Source organism: Lithobates pipiens, unplaced genomic scaffold (assembly GCF_037356315.1).
Source record: "Lithobates pipiens isolate NorthernLeopardFrog02 unplaced genomic scaffold, aLitPip1_a1.2 Scaffold_19, whole genome shotgun sequence".
Classification (NCBI taxonomy): Eukaryota; Metazoa; Chordata; class Amphibia; order Anura; family Ranidae; genus Lithobates; species Lithobates pipiens.
In genome coordinates, this window is record NW_027507764.1 from 14,661,903 (window position 1) to 14,688,261 (window position 26,359).

Below are 26,359 nucleotides of genomic sequence, written 5' to 3' on the forward strand. Positions count from 1 at the left end.
GATTTGCACCCAGTGCAGCAAGAAGTTGTTAGCATGAGGAAACAACTAGTCAATCAATATACCAGAGTGGATGAAATAGAAAATAGACTCCGCAGAGATAACATAAGGTTGCTGGGACTACCTGAGGGAAGTGAAGGACCTGATCCTATAAAATTCTTGGAATCATGGTTTATAGAAAAGTTTGGCAGAGAAAAATTCTCAGCATTTTTTTCAATAGAAAGGGCACATCGAGTCCCTTTCAAGCCCCCACCTACAGGGGGTCGTCCCAGGCCAATGATTCTGAAATTTTTCAACTATAATGACAAAGTGGTATTGATGCGTAGGGCAAGGGACTTGGGCAACGTTATGTATAATTATGTGAAGATTTCTTTTTTTCCAGATTACTCGCCAGAATTACAAAGACGTAGGGCTGAGTTCTTAGAGGTTAAACGTACATTACGGTCCCATGGGATCACATATGCCCTCTTATACCCAGCGCGTTTGCGAATAGCGGCGCTGGGGGGAACACAGCTTTTTGAATCCCCGGGTGATGTAGTCTTATGGTTGGAGGCTAATAAAGAGTCAATATAGACATATTAGGGGGGTGGGGGAGGAGTGAAGGGGGAAGTGGGATTTCTTATGCTTCACTTTTTGTTACTGAGTATTTTTTTTATTTTTTATTTTTTGGGAGCACGGGGAGAGAGATGAGAGTGGTCTAAATGAGGTATGAAATATTGATAGAAGGGGAGATAAGGGCAAAATTTGTGGTAATTCTTGTTACTTGTTTATCATCACTACTGGTTTCTGCACTTTTCTCGGTGGAAGAAGAAGGTCATAAGAGTGGGGAAGGGAAGAATGGGAAGGATGGTAGGGTGGAGTGTGAGAAGGCCATGAGTACCCCCTTGGGGGAGTGCCTAGATAGGTGGAGGGTAGGGGGGGTGGGGAGGGAGGGGGTTATTAGAAATGGGTGGGAAGGGAGAGAGGAAGGATTGGATCAAGTAATTTTGGTGTTAGGGGATTACAAGAAGTTGAAGGTTGAACACTGTATAGAGGGTGCACAAATAGTAGTTAATTCAGAAGTTAACATTATAAAGATGACACAATTATGGGGATCTCATATTTTAGGAGGTTGGGGATGGAGCACGAATAGTGTATCCTCACCCCTCCGTTCACTTTATTGTTTTTGGATGCTGAATGGTGCAGGATAAAATACTTAATGTCGCCTCCTGGAATATAAGAGGCCTGGGGACCCCAATTAAACGAGCAGCGTTTTTTTCAATGTTGGAGAGGCATGGGATCGGATTGGCTTGTCTGCAGGAGACACACTTAACAAAATTAACCATACCCCAACTTAAAAATAGGAGGTATCAAAATCAGTACCACTCTACTTATACATCTTACTCGAGAGGAGTAAGTATGTTGATAGGTACGGGTGTGAGGTTCTCTTGCAGACAGGCCAGTATTGATGAATTCGGTCGCTATGTTTTTTTATATGGTAGTTTGGAGGATAAACCTTATGTCTTAGCAGGTGTTTATGTACCGCCCCCGTTTAAGATGGAGGTGGTGTACAAATTTATGGACTTCCTGGTGGATAAGGAGGAGGCTCCAGTTATAATGCTAGGGGACTTTAATGAAGTCCTTGATAGATGGACTGATAGATTCCCCATTAAAAGTCAATTGGGAGAGACAGGGTCAACAAGACTGTGTCACTTCCTGAAGGAAGTGGGACTGATAGACATATGGAGAGTGAGGAATGTGAACGCTAAGCAATATTCCTGCTTCTCAAGTTCGCATTCGACACTCTCCCGTATAGATTTGGCCCTGGGAAATGAGGAAGTACTACAGGACGTAAGGAATATAGAGTATCTGCCTAGAGGGATATCGGATCACTCTTTATTGAAAATAGTATTGAGTATAGGGGAAAAAAAAAGAATAACAGCGGAGGGTTGGAGAATTAGCCCATTCTGGTTGGAATTATTGACGGATGTAGAAGAAATCCCAATAAATATAAAAGAGTTCTTGGTATTTAATATAGGTACGGCTCCGGATAATATAATATGGGACGCATTAAAAGCGTTTGTCAGAGGCATTTTGATCAAGCAAGTAGCTAAAATCAAACAGAAAAATAGGAGCTGGGAGGAAAAGATTAGGAAGGAAGTAATAGAGGCAGAGGAGAACTATGTTAAAGACCCTACTTATGAAAAGAAAGGGATATGGTTGAATAAACAGCAGGGGTACAGATCAGTAATTATTAAAAGGGAAGAAAATAAGCGGTTATTCCAGAAGCAATGTCGCTTTGGAGAAGGAGAGAGTGTGGGCAGGATGCTGGCTCAGCTAGTAAAAACTAACTCCCCCCCCATCTATAATCCCAGTGATCAAGTCCATGAATGGAACAGTTCTCACAAACGGGAAGGAGATTGTAGAAACATTTAGAGCCTTCTATGAGGACTTATATAGAGCCCGAGGTCAGAGAAATGAAGTTGATATGGGTGTTTTTCTGGAGAAAGCGAAACTTCCAACCCTCACACAAGAGGAGAGGGAGGACTTGGAAGCCCCCTTAACCTTGAGTGAGATACAGCAGGCGGTGTTAGATATGGCCAATCAAAAATCTCCAGGGCCAGATGGCCTGCCGGTGGAGATATATAAAAAATATAGTGATATCCTACTTCCAGAACTACTTAGGACTCTAAAGGGGGCTAAGTTAGAGGGGAGACTACCCGCATCTATGAGGGAGGCGACCATTATTGTGATACCAAAGGAAGGGAAAGACCCCCAAGAGGTAGCCTCATATAGGCCAATATCACTTTTATGCTCGGACGCAAAAATTTTAGCTAAGGCATTGTCAAATAGGCTAAATAAGGTAATTAAGAAGCTTATACATATAGATCAGACAGGCTTCATTGCAGGGCGATCAACTAGTATGAATATAAGAAGGGCATTTTTAAACATTCAGGCACCCCCGGTGGGCGTGGGCTCGAGGGCCATCCTGTCTTTGGACATGACAAAAGCCTTTGACAGTTTAGAATGGGAATACTTGTGGCGTGTCTTGGAGGGATGTGGGTTTGGACCCACATTCATCGGGTGGATTAAAATGTTGTATAGTGCTCCCAGTGCGAAAGTAAGAATAAATAAAGAACAATCTGAAAGGATAGAAATGAGCAGAGGGACAAGGCAGGGGTGCCCACTTTCCCCAATGCTCTTCGCTATTGCAATGGAGCCATTAGCGACCGCTATTAGATTAGATCCGGGGATAGCAGGGTTTCAAATGGAAAAGGGCTGGGAGGAAAGGATTGCGTTATACGCGGATGATGTTCTCCTATTTTTAGGGGACACTGATCAATCTTTGGTAAGGGCAATTAAACTAGTGGAAAATTTCGGAGGATTTTCGGGTCTAATAATAAATTGGGGAAAGTCAGAGCTGCTTCAATTAGATAAACTAGGTGTGGGAATTGCAATGGGGATTCCGCAGTTGGAGGTGGTAGAGGTAATGAAATACCTCGGCATATATTTAACAGTGGACCTAGAGCAATATGTTGATAAAAATTTGGCCCCGTTAATTGGTAAATTTAAGCGAAGCTGTGATGCCTGGAGTCGACTCCCACTGTCAGTAGCGGGCAGATGTAGTCTGATAAAGATGATATGGCTGCCACAATTATTATATGTTCTGCACAATGCCCCAGTGTGGATAGGGAAAAAGTGGTTTAAAAAATTTGAGACCCTCTTCCGGAAGTTAATCTGGAGGGGGGGACAGGCGAGGATTCGACTCCAGGCGAGGATTCGACTCCAGGCATTGCAGCAGCCAATAGATAGGGGGGGTTTAGCGGTGCCTAGCCCCAGGAATTATTACTTAGCAGCTCAGATGCAACACCTGGTGGGTGGTGATCAGGAGGGAGAGGTTAATCCAAATGGTAAAGCAATGCTGATAGGTGCCCCACATAAAACCATGGTGGAGGTACTAGAGGCAAGTTCTTTCCACCGTAAGGACCCCATAATAAACATGGTATGCAAAGTATGGAAAACGGCAAAAATGATGTTAGGATGTAAAGGATGGACAGATTATACCCCATTATGGGATAATATGAATCTACAAGAAGTACTGTCAATTGGGAAAATTAGTATCTGGGAGAAGAAGGGTATAACCAGGTTAAGTCAAATCTATGACGGTACAACCCTGAAAACATTTACGGATTTAAAAAGGGAATTTGATGTTCCGCAAAAAACATTTTATCGATACTTGCAGCTCCGACACGCCCTGACAGCGCAGTTTGGTCCACAGATACCGGAACGGGATAAGATATCCCTACCCCAGAAGATAATGGAAGTAGATAAACCCCGGGGAGTTATTTCCGCCCTTTATGAACTACTATGTAAGACATCTGAAACAGAGACAGGCTTAGTTAAGCAAAAGAAGAAGTGGGAGGAGGATATAGGCGAAATCACAGAGGAACAGTGGAAGAGAATATTGGAATTAGGTCCATGGGTATCAGTCTCCCCGTCACAGAAAGTATCACATTTAATGTTGATACACAGGGCCTACTTCACCCCTAAGAGGCTGTTACTATTTGGAAAGAGGAAGGATGCCGACTGCCCTAGATGCCGAGGATATGGGGACCTTATACACATGGTGTGGAGGTGCCCAAAGCTTACTATGGAACTGAAGAGAAAGTGAGACGCCAGCACCTTCTTCCGAGACCCAAGCCTACTGATACTGGCCTAGGCCCCCGAGAGGTTTCTGAGATCCACTAAAGCCCTGAGCCAGTAGAAGCTGCTGGAGCTGCAATAGGCTGACTTACCAATCGTTCCATACCATTTCACAACTCAGCTAGGAAATTAAAGGTAGTGTGGAATGACACACAACTGGTCAGGAACACAACTTGAGAGAGAAACAAAGAAACCCGTGACAAGAATGTAACCTGCGAGAAGGAAACGTGACTGAACGAGAGTAGCGCGAGCTGATACAAACGTGAGCAGCATAAGAACCGAGGCTGCAAGAAAACACCACCTGCATAAGAAACGCAGGTTGCATGAGAACATGAATTGATGAAACCACAAGAGAAAACCTGGGGACACGAGAGAAAACCTGGAAAACGAGAGAAACCTGGAAAACGAGAGAAACGTAAATTGCATGAGAAACGTAAATTGCATGAGAAACGTAACATTGCATGAGAAACGTAAATTGCATGAAAAACTTACCTGCATAAGAACTAACCGCATGAGAAACTAACCGAGAAACGTGAGTTAGAACAAAATGTGAGCGGTGTAAGAACAGATGAGACTTGCCAACAAACAAGCCAATTAAAAACGATCACCTCAATCTGTTAAACACATAGGCGTGATGAGTAACCCACGGTGGAAGAACATGGACAACCCAGCTGTGTGAAACAATCAGAAAACATAATAGACATCCCCCCGTGACATAACAATCCCCCTGGTACCTGACAAGTACAGTGGTGTGAAAAAGTGTTTGCCCCTTCCTCATTTCCTGTTCCTTTGCATGTTTGTCACACTTAAGTGTTTCGGAACATCAAACCAATTTAAACAATAGTCAAGGACAACACAAGTAAACACAAAATGCAATTTGTAAATGAAGGTGTTTATTATTAAAGGTGAAAAAAAATCCAAACCATCATGGCCCTGTGTGAAAAAGTGATTGCCCCCCTTGTTAAAACATACTATAACTGTGGTTGTCCACACCTGAGTTCAATTTCTATAGCCACACCCAGGCCTGATTATTGCCACACCTGTTCACAATCAAGGCATCACTTAAATAGGAGCTGCTTGACACAGTAAGGTCCACCAGAAGATCCTTAAAAGCTACACATCATGCCGAGACCCAAAGAAATTCAGGAACAATTGAGAAAGAAAGTAATTGAGATCTATCAGTCTGGAAAGGGTTATAAAGCCATTTCCAAAGCTTTGGGAATCCAGCGAACCACAGTGAGAGCCATTATCCACAAATGGCGAAGACATGGAACAGTGGTGAACCTACCCAGGAGTGGCCGGCCGCCCAAAATTACCCCAAGAGCGCAGCGACGACTCATCCAAGAGGTCACAAAAGACCCCACAACAACGTCCAAGGAACTGCAGGCCTCACTTGCCTCAGTTAAGGTCAGCGTTCATGCCTCCACCATCAGGAAAAGACTGGGCAAAAATGGCCTGCATGGCAGAGTTCCAAGGAGAAAACCACTGCTGAGAAAAAAGAACATCAAAGCTCGTCTCAATTTCTCCACAACACATCTTGATGATCCCCAAGACTTTTGGGACAACATTCTGTGGACCGATGAGACAAAAGTGGAACTCTTTGGAAGGTGTGTGTCCAAGTATATCTGGCGTAGAAGGAACACTGCATTTCATAAAAAGAACATTATACCAACAGTAAAATATGGTGGTGGTAGTGTGATGGTCTGGGGCTGTTTTGCTGCTTCAGGACCTGGAAGACTTGCCGTGATAAAAGGAACTATGAATTCTGCTGTCTACCAAGAGATCCTGAAGGAGAATGTCCGACCATCTGTTCGTGTACTCAAGCTGAAACGAACTTGGGTTCTGCAGCAGGACAATGATCCTAAACACACCAGCAAGTCCACCACCGAATGGCTGAAGAAAAACAAAATGAAGACTTTGGAGTGGCCTAGCCAAAGTCCTGACCTGAATCCTATTGAGATGTTGTGGTATGACCTTAAAAAGGCCGTTCATGCTCGAAAACCCTCTAATGTAACTGAATTAGGACAATCCTGCAAAGATGAGTAGGCTAAAATTCCTCCAGGACGCTGTAAAAGCCTCATTGCACGTTATCGCAAACGCTTGGTTGCAGTTGTTGCTGCTAAGGGTGGCCCAACCAGTTATTAGGTTTAGGGGGCAATCACTTTTTCACACAGGGCCATGATGGTTTGGATTTTTTTTCACCTTTAATAATAAACACCTTTATTTACAAATTGCATTTTGTGTTTACTTGTGTTGTCCTTGACTATTGTTTAAATTGGTTTGATGTTCCGAAACACTTAAGTGTGACAAACATGCAAAGGAACAGGAAATGAGGAAGGGGGCAAACACTTTTTCACACCACTGTATAAGGACGTGGGTGCCGAAATGACAGTACCAACAGCGCGTGAATGCGAACCTAATGACAACACCACCCTTGTGTATGCAGAAGCGAGCCCAAGCAACCTGCAGCGCCAAGACAGGAAATTAAAACACTCAGGGCTAAGGTACCCACAGACCATGGTGGGTAGTAGTAAAGGTGTAATGGTGAACGTATACATATGAAGTATGGACTACAGGCAAGAAGATTGTGGGACAATCCATTACCAACGAAACTTCAGCCCATATGGACCTGGAGACGTGACAGATCCTGGATGTAAGCACCAGCTAACAGAAATGCAGCGAATGAAGGGCAATGACATGAAAGGCATATGACATGAAACGTGCCAGACATGGGAATACGTAAGAAACATGGGAATATGTAAGAAACATGGGAATACGTAAGAAACAAGGGAATACGTAAGAAACCATACCTTGCACAAGAAAACCATACCTTGCACGGGAAACCATAAATTGCATGACAAACCATAAATTGCATGACAAACCATAAATTGCATGTATGACGTATGGAATACAGGTGAGAAGATAGTGGGCCAAGAATCAATATAAAATGACACCTCAGCCCTATGGAACTGTAGACGTGACAGATCCTGGATGTGAGCACTAGCTAATGGAAAAGCAGCGAACTAAAGGCGCGTGACATGAAACGTGAGCAACATGCGAAAAGGTGAGCAAACATGGGAAAACGTGAGCACAAATGGGAAACGTGAGCAAACATGGAAAATGTGAGCAAACATGGGAAAACATGAGCAAACATGGGAAACGTGAGGAAACATGGGACACGTAAGACCCACGGGACATGTAAGAACATGAGAAAAGTAAGAAAAACATGAATTGGCACGAGAAGCGAGAGAAAAACAAAAAACAAAAATTGCATGAGAAACCGCAACTGCATGAGAAACCGCAACCCACATGAAAAACCGCAAGCTGCATGAGAACCGCAAATAGCAAACCGCAAATTTCACGAGAAACCATGCACTGCATGAGAAATGTGCACTGCATGAGAAACGTGAATTGCATGAGAAAATGTAAATTGCATGAGAGAACGCAAACTGCATGAGAGAACGCAAACTGCATGAGAAAGCGACGATGCAACAAAACCCCAGGCAGGCATGGTCACTCCACCCACACAAACATGTACACACAAGCTGGCCCGACACAGAGGGACAGCGCCAGGATGACCCCGACCAGCTGCAGCACCGACCGAGCACAGAAACCGCTCCCCCCCCCCACGTGGAGACGGGCAGAATGCAAACCACGCAAGGGAGCCAAACCTCCTGGCAGTGACTCAATTCCCTCACCTCTGGCGGCACGAGGTGTGTTCAACCCACCACCCATCAATGAGGCCCTGCAGTTCTGCCCAAACATATGGATCCCCCTGCCAGACCAATCATCCCAACACACATCACATCACATGTGCACCAAACACATCCAAAGCATGCCATCCACTTGCAAAAACCTCTCTCGTGCAGCCACACCAAAGCCCCGAGACTGCCGCAGGTAGAAGCGGGGGGGGGGGGGGGTCAGGAGAAGCAGCTCCCTTGGAGACAGACAGGAGCTGTAAGGCAGTCGAACCCCCCTCCCCCCAACAGAAAAAAATGGGAGAAGCAGGCGGCTGAATCCTCCCCCTGGCAGAAACACTGGGAGAAAAAGTGGCTCCCTCGTGGACACAGGAGCTGACTGGCAGACCAACCCTCCCTCCCCCGTCAGAACGCCGGGAGAAGCGGGCGGGTGGTTTAAGATGGTACCTTACACCGTATAGAATTTCTAAGTTTCTTCCATCACACTCCCCACTTTGCTGGAGAGGCTATGGAGGGGTAGGACAGATTATGCATATCTTCTGGACATGTAAACATTTGACAAGTTTTTGGAACAAACTGCAGAATAGTTTTTTCTGAGAACATAATTTCTGAGATAACTAGCATACTCCCCCCTCCTGCGGCAGCTTTAGTAATACTTAAAGCGGTTCTTTACCCTAAAAGGGAAGTTCTGCTAATCTGATCCCCCCCCCTCCGGTGCCACAATCGGCACCTTTCAGGGGGGAGGGGGTGCAGTTACCTGGATAATCCAGGTATCTGCACCCACTTCCGGGCAGACCGCCGCAGACCCCCGCAGACGCCCCGCCCCCGTTGTGTTCTGGGAAACACACAGTTCCCAGGAGACAGCGGGGGACCAGAAGAGACGCGCAGCGCGACTCGCGCATGCGCAGTAGGGAACCGGGCAGTGAAGCCGCGATGCTTCACTTCCCAATTCCCTGACAGAGGATGGCGGCGGGGGCAGCAGCGAGACGAGCGATCGCTTGTCATCTGCCGCCGACATCGCTGGACCCTGGGACAGGTAAATGTGATTTTATTAAAAGTCAGCAGCTGCAATATTAGTAGCTGCTGGCTTTTAATATTTTTTTTTTTAGGTGCAGAACCACTTTAATATTGGCATAGACTCATTCCCACCTGACTGCCGTAGAATAGTTATCCACATCCTTTTAGCAGCTGGAATACTCATTGCTAGGAAATGGAGGACGAACCTAGGTCCCAGTGTGTCTGAAGTGATTAACATGGTACAATATAATTTCACATTTGAGAATATTTTAGCATGCCAACAAAGCACCAAAAGGACTTTCGATTACCATTGGAAGTTATGGATGTCTTAGAAGAAAACATAATGTGTATAGAGAATTGATTTTATGTTACAGAGTAGGGATGAGCTTCGAGTTTGACTCGAACATTGCCTGTTGGCCTGTTCAGCTAACAGTGAACAATTTTGGCTGTTAGCAGCAAATTTGAAAAGCCGGAACACCCTGTACAAGTCTATGGGAGAAAGCTAAAGTGCTCATTTTAAAGGCTAATATGCCAGTTACTGTCCTAAAAAGTGTTTGGGGACCCGGGTCCTGCCCCAGGGGACATGGATCAATGCAAAAAAAAAACATTTTAAAAACGGGCGTTTTTTCAGGAGCAGTGCTTTTTTTTTGTTTACAAACAATTTTTATTATTTGTAAGGTCAGAGTATAAAACAGTTAAGCGAAGGTACAGGTATAAAAGTATATGATAATAACAATAAATGTAGTACAGGAATATAACAAGGATTATGGTTAAATGAATACTAGAAAAGAATCTGTAAATTTGCACATTGTTGTATTGTTGGCTATATATAAGTGGTAGAGGTGGGAAGGGTTATATAGCAATTGATACTTGAATGTTGCGGCGGGGGGGTGGAAGATAGTAAAAAGCTGAGCCTAGGTTCCCCTTTTCTCACCCCATACCTCCCATTCTCTCTTAAATTAAAAGAGCGGTATCCCATGGCATCCACTTCTTTTGGTAAAGGGGCATTGAGTCGTATAGCATGTGGTGAATTCTTTCTGAAAGTTTGATGTTCATCATGCGGTTGAGGATTTGTGGCCAAGGTACTGTAGTGGAGCGCCAATTAAAGGCTATGGCCCAATGTATTGTGCTTAGGAATGTATGGATTAGGGTAATGTTGTTCTTTGGGATATCTTGTAAAGGGAAGAATAGGAGACATATTTGGGGCGTAAGAGAGAGCTTTTTACCGGCTATTTTTTCTATAACTTTGCTGGCCTTATGCCAAATGTTTTTTATGTGAGGGCAATCCCAATAGATATGTAATAGGGTTCCCTGGGAGGGGCAACCCCTAAAGCAGAGAGGAGAAATTGAGGGATAGAAAGTGTTAAGTTTGGCAGGGGTAAGGTACCATCTATGTAACAATTTGATGGAAGATTCTCTAATTGAGGTTGTTTTTGTGCATTTATGTAGGTTTGTAAGGATAGAGTCCCACTGCTCAGAAGTATATGTGGTATTTAGATCAGATTCCCACTGTAGCATGGGGAGTGTTTTCTCAGGCATATTGGACTCGTTTAAGCACTTATAAATCTTGGATATTATGCCCCTATCTCGAGGGAAGGAAATGCAAATTTGCTCGAATTGTGTGTAAGGGGGGTGGAGTGTGAGTGAATAAAATTTCTGATAGAAGTGTTTTATATTGGTATAGTTCTCTAATTCCGAGGGTGGGAGATCATATCTTATTTGTAGACTAGTGAAGGTGAGAAATGAGTTATTGTGAGAGAGTGATTTTAGGTGCATTAGATTATGTAGCTTCCAATGAGATAGAGAATTATGATCTTGAGCTCTCTCTGGGGGGGAAAAGCGAGGGTCGCCTAGAAAGGAAGCAAGGGGGGGGTATCAGAGGATAATTTAAATTTAGTGATCTGTTTATTCCATAGTTGAAGAGTGTGAGTGACGATAGAGTTTAAATGCCTTAGTTTCTGTGGAGGAATAGATTTGGACCAGAGGAGTCCTTGTAGATTATAGGGTAGGATAGATTCTTCCTCAAAGCGAAGCCAAGGGATATGAGGTGAATGTGCATACCATTGTGCTAATTGGGTGAATCTGGCCGAAAGATAATATTGCGGCTTATTGCCAGAGGTTAGGGATACCTAGACCTCCCTTTATTTGGGGTCTAAACATAAGAGAATTGCTAAATCTATTTTTTTTGTTAAGCCAAATAAATTTATTGATGTCCCTTTGTAGGGAGTCTAATGTTTTTTTAGCTAATGCAATGGGAAGAGCTCTAAAAAAAAACAATAATTTTGGTAAAATCATCATTTTCACGGCAACTATTCTGCCCGAGAATGAGATGTGGTATGACGACCAAAGTTTAAGTAGATTTTTAATCTTGTTGATTAATGAGGGGTAGTTTGCTTGGTATAGTGATTTATATAATGGTGTAATCTGTATACCTAAATATCTGAATGAGTCCTCATTCCAGTTAAAGGAGAAATTGTCTTTAACCAGTTGCCGACCGCCGCACGCCGATGTACGTCGGCAGAATGGCACGGGCAGGCATAAGGGCTTACATGTACGTCCCTTGCCTCCCGCGGGTCGGGGGCCCTGATCGGGCCCCCGCCCGGTGCCTGCGGCGGTCGGTTTTCGTCCGGGAGCGATCCGGGACGAGGGGGTGGCCATTCATTCATGGCCACCCCCTCGCGATCGCTCCCGACGAATAGAAATCCCCCGTGACATCACTTCCTCTCCTGTAATGTAAACACAGGAGAGGAAGTGATGTATTCTCTCCTCCGTGTTGGTATTTTCCGTTCCGACACGGAGGAGAGCGGATCGGTGAGTTGCGCCAACACTCTACACACACAGTAGAACATGCCAGGCACACTCACACCCCCCCTTTACCCCCCGATCACCCCCCCAATTACCCCTGCCCCCCAGTCACAGTGACACCAATGTCATTTTTTTTTTTTTTTTTTTTTTTTGCATTGGTGTCATTTGTGACTGTAATAACTGTTAGGGCAGTTAGAGTTAGCCCCCTTTAGTTCTAATGTACCCCCCTAACCCCCCCAATAAAGGTTTAACCCCGTGATCACCCCCCGTCGCCAGTGTCACTAAGGCTGGGTTCACATTGCAGCGGTTTATGAGAACGAATGTGATTCGCACCGCACTGCAGTGCAAATCACATCCGATCTCTGTGCGATTCGAGTTCAGCCATTCGCCGCACCCGCCGCACCCGCCACACCCGCCACACCCGCCGCAAATTCGCACGGGACCCTTTTTTTGGCCCGCAGCAGAATTGGATCGCATGGGTGTTCACACCATGCGATCCGAGTTTGCAGATCGCACTGCGATATGCGAACTGATCTGGGGGTGTCAGTAACATTTCACTGACACTCCCAGCAGTTCGCATAGGGCAGTGTGAACTGCCGCCGGGAGGCATGCGATGCGGGAACCCGCCGCGCATTCGTGGCGTTCCCGCATCGCTCCAGTGTGAACCCAGCCTAATAAGCGATCGTTTTTCTGATCGCTGTATTAGTGTCACAGGTGACGCTAGTTAGGCAGGTAGGTATTTAGGTTCGCTGCAGCTTTTTATAGCGCCAGGGACCCCCATATACTACCGCATAAAGCCCCCTGATTGCCCCCTAGTTAACCCTTTCACCAGTGATCACCATATAACTGTTACAGGTGACGCTGGTTGGTTAGTTATTTTTTTATAGTTTCAGGGCACCCGCCATTTATTACCTAGTCTCACTAGTGTACCCCTAAATTTAGGGGTGTCTACTTTCCAAAATGGGGTCATTTGGGGGGGGGTTTGTGCCATCTTGGCATTTTATGGCCTTCAAAACTGTAACGCCCTTAGAAAGCCTGAAGGCGGTGCTTGGTTTTCGGGGCCCCGTACGCGGCTAGGCTCCCAAAAAGTCCCACATATGTGGTATCCCCGTACTCAGGAGAAGCAGCAGAATTTATTTTGGGGTGTCAATTCACATATGCCCATGGCATGCGTGAGCAATATATCATTTAGTGACAACTTTGTGAAAAAAAAAAAAAAAAAAAAAAAAGTTTGTAATTTTCCCGCAACTTGTGGCAAAATATAAAATATTCCATGGACTCAACATGCCTCTCAGCAAATAGCTTGGGGTGTCTACTTTCTAAAATGGGGTCATTTGTGGGGGTTTTGTGCCATCTTGGCATTTTATGGCCTTCAAAACTGTAATAGGTAGTGAGAAGTGAACTCAAAAATTTACGCCCTTAGAAAGCCTGAAGGCGGTGCTTGGTTTTCGGGGCCCCGTACGCGGCTAGGCTCCCAAAAAGTCCCACATATGTGGTATCCCCGTACTCAGGAGAAGCAGCAGAATTTATTTTACGCCCATAGCATGTGTGAGCAATATATCATTTAGTGACAACTTTGTGTAAAAAAAAAAATATATATATTTTTTTGTCATTATTCAATCGCTTGAGGCAAAAAAATAAAAAAATAAAATATTCAATGGGCTCAACATGCCTCTTATCAATTTCCTTAGGGGGTCTACTTTCCAAAATGGGGTCATTTGGGGGGGGTTTTGTACTGCCCTGCCATTTTAGCACCTCAAGAAATGAGATAGGCAGTCGTAAACTAAAAGCTGCGTAAATTCCAGAAAACGTACCTTAGTTTGTAGATGTGACAACTTTTGCGCAAACCAATAAATATACAATTATTGACTTTTTTTTTACCAAAGACATGTGGCTGAATACATTTTGGCCTAAATGTATGACTAAAATTGAGTTTATTGGATTTTTCTAATAACAAAAAGTAGAAAATATCATTTTTTTTCAAAATTTGCGGTCTTTTTACATTTATATCGCAAAAAATAAAAATCGCAGAGGCAATCAAATACCATCAAAAGAAAGCTCTATTTGTGGGAAGAAAAGGACGCAAATTTTGTTTGGGTACAACATTGCATGACCGCGCAATTACCAGTTAAAGCAGCGCAGTGCCAAAGTGTAAAAAGACCTCTGGTCATTTACCAGCAAAATGGTCCGGTCTGAAAGTGGTTAAGCAAAGAAATTAAGGTTGGGGGAATATTAATCGGTAAAGCCGAGCACTTGGACAAGTTTACACAAAGACCTGTCAAGTCATGAAAGATGTCTAGGGTTTTTGTAAGGTTGGGAAGAGAGATGAGAGGGTCGGTTATAAATAGAAGCACGTCATCAGCATAAAGACTTAATTTATATTCTCTGGTTCCTTTGGAGTATCCTTTAATATCTAGGTTGTTTCTGATAGCGCAGGCTAGGGGTTCTATTGCAAGTGTGAAAAGTAGAGGGGAAAGGGGACATCCCTGTCTTGTGCCTTTGGTCAGGGGGAAGAATTCAGAATTGTTGCCAGGGAGTTTAATACGTGTTTGTGGGTTGTGATACAGAGCCTTAAATCCATGAACGAAGTTATTGTTAATGCCATATTTGGGAAGTAGAATGTCTAGATATGACCAGGATACGCTATCAAAAGCTTTGTGTATATCTAGGCTAAGTAGTACAGTGGGTTTGGAATGTAAGTTGGAATCTTGAATAATGTTTGAGGTCAATCTTATGTTATCTGTAATTTGCCTGTTTGGAATGAAGCCTGTTTGATCAGGGTCGACTAAAGGAGAGATAACTCTGGATAGTCTATCTGCCAAGATACGACCAAATATTTTCAAGTCATTATCTATCACTGATATTGGGCGGTAGTTTTGGGGGGCCGTATGGTCTTTATTTGGTTTGGGAAGAAGGGACATGTTGGCTAAGAGCATCTCAGATGGAAATTGGGCGCCTTGTAAAATATTGTTATATAGTTTAGTAAGGTGTGGAGTAACAATAGAGGAAAATTTTTTGTAATATGATGTGGAAAAGCCGTCTGGGCCAGGGGCTGTGGATATCTTTAAAGTGCCAATGATTTTATTGATTTCAGTGTCAGTGCAAGGGGCATTGAGAGATTCAACTTGTTCCGCGGAGAGGGTAGGTAGTGTAATGTCATTAAGCCAATCTAAAGAGGTTTGATTAGGAGAGGGTTGTGGAGTAGAGAGGAGATTTTTATAGTAGTCTAAAAACAGTTTCATGACTTCTTTGGGGTGAGACACTGTGTTTCCAGATGTATTTCTTAATTTATATGTGTGGGGTGGTTTCATGGATTGATTTAATTTTCTAGCGAACATAGTGGAATATGAATTACTGTTAAGTAGAAATCTAGCTTTAGACCATCTAAGGGCTTTTTCAGTATCAGAGGTTAATAATGAGTCTAAAGTTGTGCGTTTCTCCTGGATTTGTTTAAGAAGGTCGCTAGACGGGTTCTGGTTATTTCTATGATATAGATGGTCTAGATCCTTTGTGAGGGACCTGATGTCTGCTAGCTTGGACTTGTTTTTGAATGAGGCGATATTAATCAAATGGCCTCTAATCACCGCCTTATGTGCCATCCAAACATTTGAAGGAGACATGTCCGGTGTTACATTATTTGCAAAATATTGCTCAAGGTGAGATCGAATTTGCTGGATGCATGAAGGGTCAGTAAGTATAGAGTCGTTAATTCGCCATGAATGTGTAGTTTTGGCTAGACCTATGCAAGAGGTGTCAAAATAAACTATGTGGTGATCCGACCAGGAGCATGTGTGGATGTCAGCCTTGGAGGAGTTGGCAAGTAGGATTGGGGAGCAGAAGATATAGTCTAGACGGGCGAAGCTGTTGTGTGGGTGGGAATAAAATGTGTAGGATTTGATGCCAACATTGTGTGCTCTCCAAGAGTCTATTAATTGGTGGTTATATAATAATTTATTAAGAGACTTGGGGAAGGCTTTTGAAGATGGGACAACTCTACTTCTGTCAAGGGCAGAATGGGCAGCTAGATTGAAATCACCTCCCACAATTAAGTGTGTGGAGTGATATTTATCCAGAGTGTCAAAAAATGTATTGAAAAAGTTTGAATGGGCGTTATTGGGAGCATAAATCGAAGCGATGGTGATGGAGCGGCCCTTAATTGAGCCTTTCAGAATTAGATAACGACTATCAGGGTCTTTATAGAGACTCTGAATTTCAAAAACTACTGAGTTTCTAATGAATATGGCGGCTCCTCTAGATTTGGTGTTGTAAGTAGTACAGTAATATTGACTAAAGCTTTTGTCAAAAAATTTGGGGTGTTTTTCTGTAGCAAAATGGGTTTCTTGCATTAAGATTATGTCCGCCCCCAATCTTTTGTAGTGGCGAAAAGCTTTCTTCCTCTTATGAGGTGAGTTAATGCCCTGGGCATTGTGAGAGATCACCCTGAGACCCATTGTGGAGGCATTAATAGGCTACAGAGGTTATTAAATAGTGGCAGGGGGTCATGGGGCCCAGGGATTGATCTGAGGCTGAGTTGATTTGATATTGGTGATGTGGTTGATTCCTTCAACAAGGTGTAAAGCAAGATGGAGATACTACCTAACGAAGGGAGGAATTCTGTGGTAACTATGTGGCCGACTGTGATATCAAGTGTATATATTAAATACTTCATCAAAACCTTGTGTATGTATATTCTAGTTATTCTTTTAGTAAGAGATATATTGTACCTATACCCGTAAACAATGTACATAGGGGTTCTTAAAGTGTAGAACCAAACCAATTCTAAGATCCTGAACAGTGTGAGTGCTACCCAGCATAAAACCTCACCATCATATTGCATTAAATAACGTAGAGAATATTTGTTTGACCTAATCAAATGTATCAGAACATAAAGTATAATACTGTAAATAAATGAATTATAGTCATTAATAACATGGGGGTCAGTGCGAGAAGCACTAACTGACCAAAAAGAAAATTGCTGTGGACAATAATGTCCATAACTCACAAATGGAGCATCCTCCAAAAAAAAAATGGAAAGCAGGTTCATTAGTAGAAGCGTATCCACCAGGTGAAACATGCTTATGGAGTCCTTTGTGAGTAGGGGAACAAACTAGCAGAGGCGGAGAAGAACAGCCTCAGCGAGGATTTTATAAACTATAAAAAGAATAAACCAAGAGTGTGCTATTACCCTATGGAGAGAGGAAGAAAAGGGGAAGAGAAAAAAAAAAAAAAAAATTATATTTTTATCTTTAGGAAATTCCCCTTCTCTTTCACCATACCACGGGTGCACAGTGTCATATAGAAACATGCATAGGGGGTTATATAAAACCAACTCGAAAAATCTTAACGGTGTGTAACTGCTAAATATAGATCATAATAATACAAATATTAAAATTTAGAATCATTTGGGCTATAAAGGTTATGTTTTAGGGACCAGTAGGGAATGGGGGAGAAAAAAAAAGAAAGAAAAAAAAAAAATATTTAAAAGGGGGGGGGGGGGGGAGGAGGGGGATGCGATAAGTGTATACAAACACATGAAATCCCATAGAAAAGATTATGTAAATACCGAACTGATAATTTCTGAAGGAATATAGCTGCTAAGTACCAATCGCAATAAGTCAAACTTTAGTACTTGCTGAATAAAAAACTATAAAAGTTGGACTTAGGATCAAGCGTAGGAAAAAAGAAAAAAAGAAAAAGAAAAAAAAAAAAAAAAGGGGGGGGGTTTCCACTGCTCCTGTAAAAGAATGGAGACAAAGCAGTCGGCAGAGCGCAAATATAGCTTCAGGGGTCTAAATTTCTGAGTGAGGGGTGCCATCTTCCTTGTCCTCGACGTGTGGCTGGGGTGGCCCAGATAGGTGAGGTATGAGGAGTAGAAGGTGGTCTTGCAACTGTGCCCGGGTCCAGAAATCCCAACTTTACTAGAAGATCTTTGCCTTCTGAGATGTTGAAGACTGTGTAGGTAGTACCATTGTGAGGGACTGTTAATTTAAATGGGAAACCCCACCGGTACCTGATATGAGCTGATTGTAATACCGATGTTATCTCTTTCATTTTGCGTCTCCTCTCCAGGGTGGCTTGTGAGATATCTGGGAATATTTGGATTCTTGAGCCATCTAATTCAATATTTTGCATGTTCCTAGATGCTCTAAGTATACTTTCTTTTACTATGAAGTCTTTCATGCAAAGTATAATGTCCCGTGAGGGTTTATCTGGGGGAGGCTTGGGACGCAGGGCCCTATGAATCCTTTCACACGTGAATGAGGACGGAGGTAAATCTGGGAGGAGGTTGTGGAACAGCTTGGACACCGCAGGTAACAATTCCGTGACAGACTCTGGGATGCCACGAATCCGCAGGTTATTTCTGCGGTTGCGATTGTCCAAATCCTCCACTTGTGATTGTAAGTAAGAGTGGTTTTCTGCCAAGAGTTCAAAGTCCCTTCTAAGATCGTTGTGCGCGAGTGAGAGTTCGTCGTGTTTGGTTTCTAGAACATCTGTGCGATTTCCTAGAGTAGCAATTTCTTGAGTAAGTGTGTTTGTAGTCTTTTGGAGTTCGCACTGTATTTTGTCTACAAGTTTTTCGTAGATCTTGGTTAAACTGGAATCTAGGTCAGCCTTTGTGATCTGGGAGGGGAGATCGCTGATATTTTGTTTTGAAGGAGACTTTACTTGAGGGCCAGAAGCGGCCGTGCAGGGTTGCTCCTGTGATGAGCTGGTGCCTTTTTGAGCCATATTCCTTTGCTCTTTATTGCGTAGTGGGTATGTGGTTAATAAGTGCTGTTGCGCACGGCGATTGTTCGCCTTCCTGCCCGACGGCATGCACTAGTATGAAATGTATGGATTTTTATATGAAATATGACTATTAAAGGCAATAGAACACTATCTTTCGTATTGAATCCTCGCTGAATCAATGGGGTTATTGGATACGTATGCTGAACTGCATCGCGGCTCGCAAGCGTCCCCTATTGTATGTGAGTATATCTTCAGTTCATTTTATTTCACGGTCACAGGGTTATAGCCTGTATCCGGATCATTGTGCGGCTACATTTTGCCTGAGGAGTATAGGGTAAAAACCAGTAGCCAGGGTTTGTGGTAAAACAGTCCGGGAGATGTAGAGTAATAGCGGTCACTGGTCGCAACACAAAAGGGAGTTCTCTCCAAGAAGATAAACTTGGGGGTTGCTCTTGGGGCCCCACAGAGAGCAATTCCGGACTGTTATGGGGTAGAGAGGTGGTGGCTGCAGCTGGTAGTGGGGATAGGGTAGGGAGGGGGTGTGGACTTGTCTGCGCCTTGGCCCGGGAGAGCCCCCAAGGTGATGTATTGCTGTGATATATCAGGGAGAGGATCTGATTGTGATGGGGCAGAGGGGCTACAGGTGGATCAGGGTGTACCAAGATGGCCACCTCTCACCTTGATGTTCAGATGTGATGCTCTGCTTTTGATCCTCCAGCCGACCTTGGGGTTCAAGGGAGATGAGATGCCGGACCTTTGGTGCGGGAGAGTAAAGGGGGGCCGCCGCAAACCCCACGGAGCACAGCAAATAGGCCTAGAGGAGGCCTGGTAGGCCGCAAAATGGTGGACGGTGCCTGAAGGCCTGATGTATGAGCGTGTCAGCAGCCTTAGGGCGCAGAGCCCCCTGATCACCTGCCGTAGTGCGGGCGCTGTTAGCAAAGGGTAGCTGTAGGTCCGGATGGTGGCTACAACTGGCTTGGAGTCTGCAGTAGGCCCCGATGGCCGCAGGATGGAGGCCGTGTGTTGGGGGATGGATCCGGCCGCGAGCCGGGGCGTAAAGTGATTGTGCCGTCCGGTGCCAAGAAGACCGTCTGTCGTCAGGGGGCCGCCGCTGATGATGGAGATCCCCGATGGTCCAGCCGAGCGGTGAAATCTAGCCTGGTGGACACGGAGGCCTCATAGGCCGCAAGATGGCGGCCGGAGGTCTGGAGAAGGCGCCGGCCGCGGGCCGAGTTAAAATGCGGGGCGGTTGGTAATTTGGCACTAATCCGGTCAGGGGAAGCCCGGACTACAGTGCGGTGGGTCTGTGAATTTGCAGGGCTGTCCGATGGCGCTGGATGGCTCAGGAATAGGTCCGGGATGAGGGAGCCTCTGCAAGGTGCGTCTGATGTCTTCTCCGTCCGGACCTATCAGGAGCAGTGCTTTTAATAATGATTAAAGTGAAACAATAAAAGTGTAATATTCCTTTAAATTTCTTACCTGGGGGGTGTCTATAGTATGCCTGTGAAGGGGCACATGTTTCCCGTGCTTAGAACTGTCCCTGCACGAAGTGTCATTTCTGCAGGAAAAAAAAGTCTTTTAAAATCACTCGCAGCTATAATGAATTGTCGGCTCCCGCAATACAGAGAACACTTAATGAGTGTTCTCTGTATTACGGGAGCCGACAATTCATTCATTGATTAAAAAAAAAAAAAAGCGTGGGGTCCCCCCTAAATTCAATTACCAGGCCCTTCAGGTCTGGTATGGATATTAAGGGGAACCCCGCGTCAAATTCTTTAAAAAAATTGATGTGGGGTTCCCCCTAAAAATCCATATCAGACCCTTTATCTGAGCATGCAACCTGGCAGGCCGCAGAAAAAGAGGGGGGACGAGAGAGTGCCCCCCCTCCTGAACCGTACGAGGCCACATGCCCTCAACATTGGGAGGATGCTTTGGGGGTCTGTGGCCCCTCAAAGCACCATGTCCCCATGTTGATGGGGACAAGGGCCTCATCCCCACAACCCTGGCCGGTGGTTGTGAGGGTCTGCGGGCGAAGGGGTTATCAGAATCTGGAAGCCCCCTTTAACAAGGGGACCCCCAGATCCCGCCCCCCTTGTTTGAAAAGTACCCCTACCATTTCACAAAAAAAGTGTAAAAAATGGTTAAATAAGACAAACACACTTTTGACAAATTCCTTTATTAAAAAAAGAAAAGAAAAAAAAAAGATTCCAGCGCAGTCCATCCATGCATTCATCTTCTGTCTCCACTGAGGAGACACTGCAGGGATCCCGACGCCTGACGTTTCTTATATTAGGAGGGTGAGGCCACCCGTCACCTGACCCCGCCCCCTCTGACGCTAGTGAGGGAAGCCAGGGCTTCTCCAATGATGTATGGGTGACCCCGCCCCCCTCTGATGTAACGGAAACCTGTGTATTTGACGCGAGGTTTCCCTTAATATTCATACCAGATCTGAAGGGCCTGGTAATTGAATTTAGGGGAACCCCATGCTTTTTTTTTTATCAATGAATGAATTGTCGGATCCCGTAATACAGAGAACACTCATTGAGTGTTCTCTGTATTACGGGAGCCGACAATTCATTATAGCCACGAGTGATTTTAAAAGACTTTTTTTCCTGCAGAAATTACACTTTGTGCAGGGACAGTTCTAAGCATGGGAAACATGCGCCTATTCACAGGCATACTATAGACACCCCCCAGGTATGAAATTTAAAGGAATATTACACTTTTATTGTTTCACTTTAATCATTATTAAAATCACTGCTCCCGAAAAAACTGCAGTTTTTAAAACTTTTTTTTGCATTGATCCATGTCCCCTGGGGCAGGACCCGGGTCCCCAAACACTTTTTAGGACAGTATCTTGCATATTAGCCTTTAAAATTAGCACTTTAGATTTTGAACGTTCGAGTCCCATAGACTTTAATAGGGTTCTAAAGTTCATACGAAGTTTAGGTCTGTTTGCAGGTTCTGGTGCAAACCGAACAGGGGGGTGTTCGGCTCATCCTTATTACAGAGACATAACCCCTGGAGTTGTCTAAGCCTGCACCCATGTGTGTACTGTAGGTGCTGACTCACCGGGTGCCTGATGAGGTTCCTAGAGTTTAAAACCATCAGAGTAATATCCTACCGTAACGAGATGGCGAGATTATCTTATTTTTCTTAGTTCTAAACCGCACGTATTTGTTTTGTTTCTTTTCTTTGTATTTTCTTTTTTTTTTCTGCAATACCTACCTTCCTAATGAGGTTTGTTTCAATTAGGACCTTGGAATGCATATTTTTACTCTAAGCATTAACAATGTGTATTGACAACATGTATTGCAAACTAAACAATGTAACTTCACACAGACCCTCTTGATTGTTTTATATCAATGTATGTTTCAAATTTTCAATAAAAACTAACTAAAAAAAAATGGTCAAATCCAATGGATCTTTATCTTTAACCACTTCCTGCCCACGTTATACCCGAAAGACAGCTACAGCGCGGACGCTACCTGCCGGGAGGCCGTCCTGAGAGCGCGCATCGGGGAAGTTCTGTACTGCCCGTGTCCCCTGGACACAGCCAGTCACAGATCGCTGTAAACGGCCAATCACAGCGGCAGTTTACAGCGCAATCGGCGTATGCAATGAGAGATGATCTCATATGTAAACATATGAGATCATCTCTCAGCGCCGCTCTCCCTCCTCACACAGACAGCGTGTGAGGAAGGAGAGCTGAACGGCTGCAGCGGCCATAAGTTACATAAAAAGAAAAAAGTAAAATAAACTGACATCTGCCCCCAGTGCCATCTGTCCCCAGTGCCACCTGTCAGTGCCACGTGTCATCAGTGCCCCGTATTAGTGGCATCTGTCATCAGTGCCACATCAGTGTCATGTATCATCAGTGCCACGTATCAGTGCCATCTGTCATCAGTGCCACAGTGCCTTCAAAAGTGTAATAGGTAGTCAACAATTTAGATGTATAATTTATACTCCTAGAATATGTGACAGTGTTCCCTGAATGTTGGGCCTCTCTAAGTGGCCAGGCTGTGAAAAAGTCCCACACATGTGGTATCGTAATACTCAGCAGGAGTAGCAGAATTTATTTTGGGGTGTCATTTGTGGTATACACATGCTATGTGAGAGAAATAACCTATTAAACTGACAATTTTGTGGAAAAAAAAATCTTAATTTTGCAAAGAATTGTGGGAAAAAATGACAACATCAAAAACCTCACCATGCCTCTTACTAAATACCTTGGAATGTCTACTTTCAAAAAAGGGGTCATTTGGGGGGTATTTGTACTTTCCTGGCTTGTTCGGGTCACAAGAAATGAGATTGGCCACCAGTACATCAGATGTGATCAATTTTGTATGATTCACACCACAGCTTGTAGACTCTCTAACTTTCACAAAGACCAAATAATATCCATTAATTTGGGTTATTTTTACCAAAGATATGTAGCAGTATAAATTGTGGCCAAAATTTATGACAAAAAATTAATAACTTGCATAATTTTATCACAGAAACAAAGAAAAATTCGTATTTTTTTTTTACAATTCTCAGTCTTTTTTCATTTATAGCGCAAAAAATAATAAAAACCCCAGAGGTGATCAAATACCACCAAATGAAAGCTCTATTTGTGGGAAAAACGGGACAAAAAATTCATTTGTGTACAGTGTTGCATGACTGAGTAATTGTCATTCAAAGTGTGAGAGCACCGAAAGCTGAAAATTGGTCCGGGCAGGAGGGGTGTTTAAGTGCCCAGTAGGCAAGTGGTTAAAAAAGAACCCTAAGCTTCTCATTGATCATAGTGCCTCCAATGCAAAGCCAAAAGATAGAGATTGCCCCCAGGATTTAGCAATTCTCTGCCTTGTGGCTAAAAAGATGTATTTCTGGCCACATTTATTGTCCTTTGAAGAAGTTTTTAACGATTGACGTTTGTATACTATGAACCCATTTTGTAAATCTCTAATAGGTGAACAATTGCCACTTTCTGTATCATTGTGTTGGTCCTTATTTGTCTTCCACAGGTGCGGTACGGTCACCCAAATTACTGATCCTACGACAACTTTCTCTTGTAATGGGATGGAGGGTCGATACGTCAGTGTGGTGATCCCGGGGCGCAGTGAATACCTGACCATTTGTGAGCTGGAGGTCTACGGTGACCCCATGTGTCAGGTCTGCTATTAGGTAAACCTCAGAGGAACATGGCAGAAGGAATACTGAAGTTGATCATCAAATTTAATATCCAGGAAATAACATGTCCTTAAAGTGGAACTACACTGCACAACCAAAAACACAATTTAATTCATTTTATATATTGAAAGCAAACTCCCCCATCCATCCATGTCTTTATTGCTTTATTTTGTTGAGAAATCAGTTTGAAACCCCCCCTAGTGTTGGCCATCTTGAGTAAGGGCAGATGATTCATGTAGCATTTACTTCCTGGAATCCATCAGCCGTTAGTTTAGGCATGCAGGCAAGAGGGCGTTCTTTTCTGAAAAAGCCCATCCTCCTCTCCCGAAGACTCCTGGAATGTATGACATCATTTGCCTAGGCATGGAAACTAGGAAGTAACTGAATAAATGTAAAAATAAAATTTAAAACAAATGAATATGATATACTTTCCTATCTATTTACTAATGCTAGCAGCATAAGGATTACAAATAGTCAAAGTTGAATGAGAGAGTGAAGTTCTGCTTTTAGCCCCAGAAAAATATGACACATCTATGTTTTCCCATCTGACTGGAGGAGGACATTTTCCACACCTTATAGTCTTGACTCACTCAAACTCTTCAGAAACACCAGTCTATATATTTGTATTTTAAGTGAGTGAAACTTAGGGATCTGTTTAAATCTTTTCACCCAAAATTCACACAACTTTCACCCAGGATTCACATATTTCCTCAACTGACGGTGGCAGCTGGTGAAGTTTTAGGATGGGGGCACCACACCCCACTCTTCCTTTTTGACCCCTCCCACTTCTCATAAGCCACACCCCTTATAGAATCCACTCATTCCGCCCCCTGTATTCCACTTGCTTCCACCCATAGTGTCAGGACTGTACAGCTCAGCATCACAGGACAGAGTATACAGCCCCAGAATCAGAGGATCAGAGTATATAGATCATCATCACAGAGCAGGGTATATAGATCATCATCATAGATAGGACTGACAGTACTGCCCATACCACCCCCCCGCGTGGGTCTCGCTGGCACACTGACAGTACCCCTTCACCCCCTGTGGTTCGGGTCTCACTATACCGAAACCCCCCACCACACTGCGTGGGTGACTGGGAGCATAACTAACCCCCACCCACCCCACCTCCCATGGGAGGTCCGGCACTTACCGGGCTGTTGGGTCCTCTCCCCCTGTGTCTCAGTGCGGGCAGCAGTGGGGGCAGCAGTGCCGGCGGAGGAGTCCATTCCTCTAGCTTCCTCCCCTGTGTGTCTCCTCTTCTGCCAAATCACTGGGCATCCAATAGGATCACTTGGCGCTTTGGCCAATCGGGCAACAGTTCTCACTGACCTGCCTCCTGATTGTCGGGGAGGCACTGTTGTGTAAAAAATAGTGAAAAGTAATTTTGGTTACAAAACAGGGTGGGATCAGGGTGCACTTTCTGCTCCCCGAGCCCACCCTTTTTTGAAGCCTATTAGAGCCTCTGGTTCTTAAAAAACACCCCCTCCAACCCCGCCATAGGAGTCCATGCATCCGGCGTCCTGAAAGTGGCAGGGATAGGGAGAGCAGCAGCGTGCACCCACAGTGCACTGGCCATCACTGCCAACTGAACCTAATTTACTCCTGGGTGAAATTTGTGAGTTTCATGTAAAAAAAAAAAATATTTATACATAGACCCTCTAAACAAGAGTATCTAAAGCCAAATCTTAATTTTCAGTTGTGCATGGAATGTGGAAGGGTTTGAACCACTGTCTGTTTTTTATTGATGCCTGTGTCTGCCTTATATATCACAGATATATATATCCATGACCTCTCAAAAACTCTTTTAGGCCAGAGGGTCTGTGGTACCAGTTCTGAGACTCTTCCAGCCTTTCGCCTGTGTTACCCTGACATCCCTCCAGCTGTTTGCCTGCGTTATCAAATTTAGCCTTGTTGATTGTAGCATTTTCCTTTAATTGGGCGGTGTGGAGTCTTATCTGAAACATACTGTAACTGAATGTATCAGAAGTTGCTTAAAAATGTAAATAAACAAAATAAATAAAATGTGTTTGCAGAGAGCAGTGACTTGTATTTATTATAGGATTCATTGTGTGCAATTCTAAAGTATGCTGTCTTAATCATACAAGCCATCAATCTAGTTCTATGGATAAAGTGTATAAAAGAAATGGATGTGGTTCCTTTTGCTAAAATTCCTGGCTAGTTCCAAGAGCTTGCGATCTATTTCCACTGTCGGCATAATCTGCTCAGTACTGTATGAAGAGGTAATCAGGTCTTGT

The 26,359-nt window shown here is 44.0% G+C and overlaps 1 protein-coding gene across 1 annotated transcript in view; it reads left to right on the plus strand.

Moving 5' to 3' along the window:
* LOC143997924 (pentraxin fusion protein-like) overlaps positions 1 to 26,140 on the plus strand; it is a 107,325-nt gene extending 81,185 nt beyond the window's left edge. The window contains exon 4 of the mRNA XM_077493745.1: positions 23,936 to 26,140. Coding sequence (XP_077349871.1) covers positions 23,936 to 24,095 — 160 coding nt within the window. The 3' untranslated portion in view covers positions 24,096 to 26,140. The remainder of the gene's footprint in view (positions 1 to 23,935) is intronic.
* Positions 26,141 to 26,359: the final 219 nt, after the last annotated feature.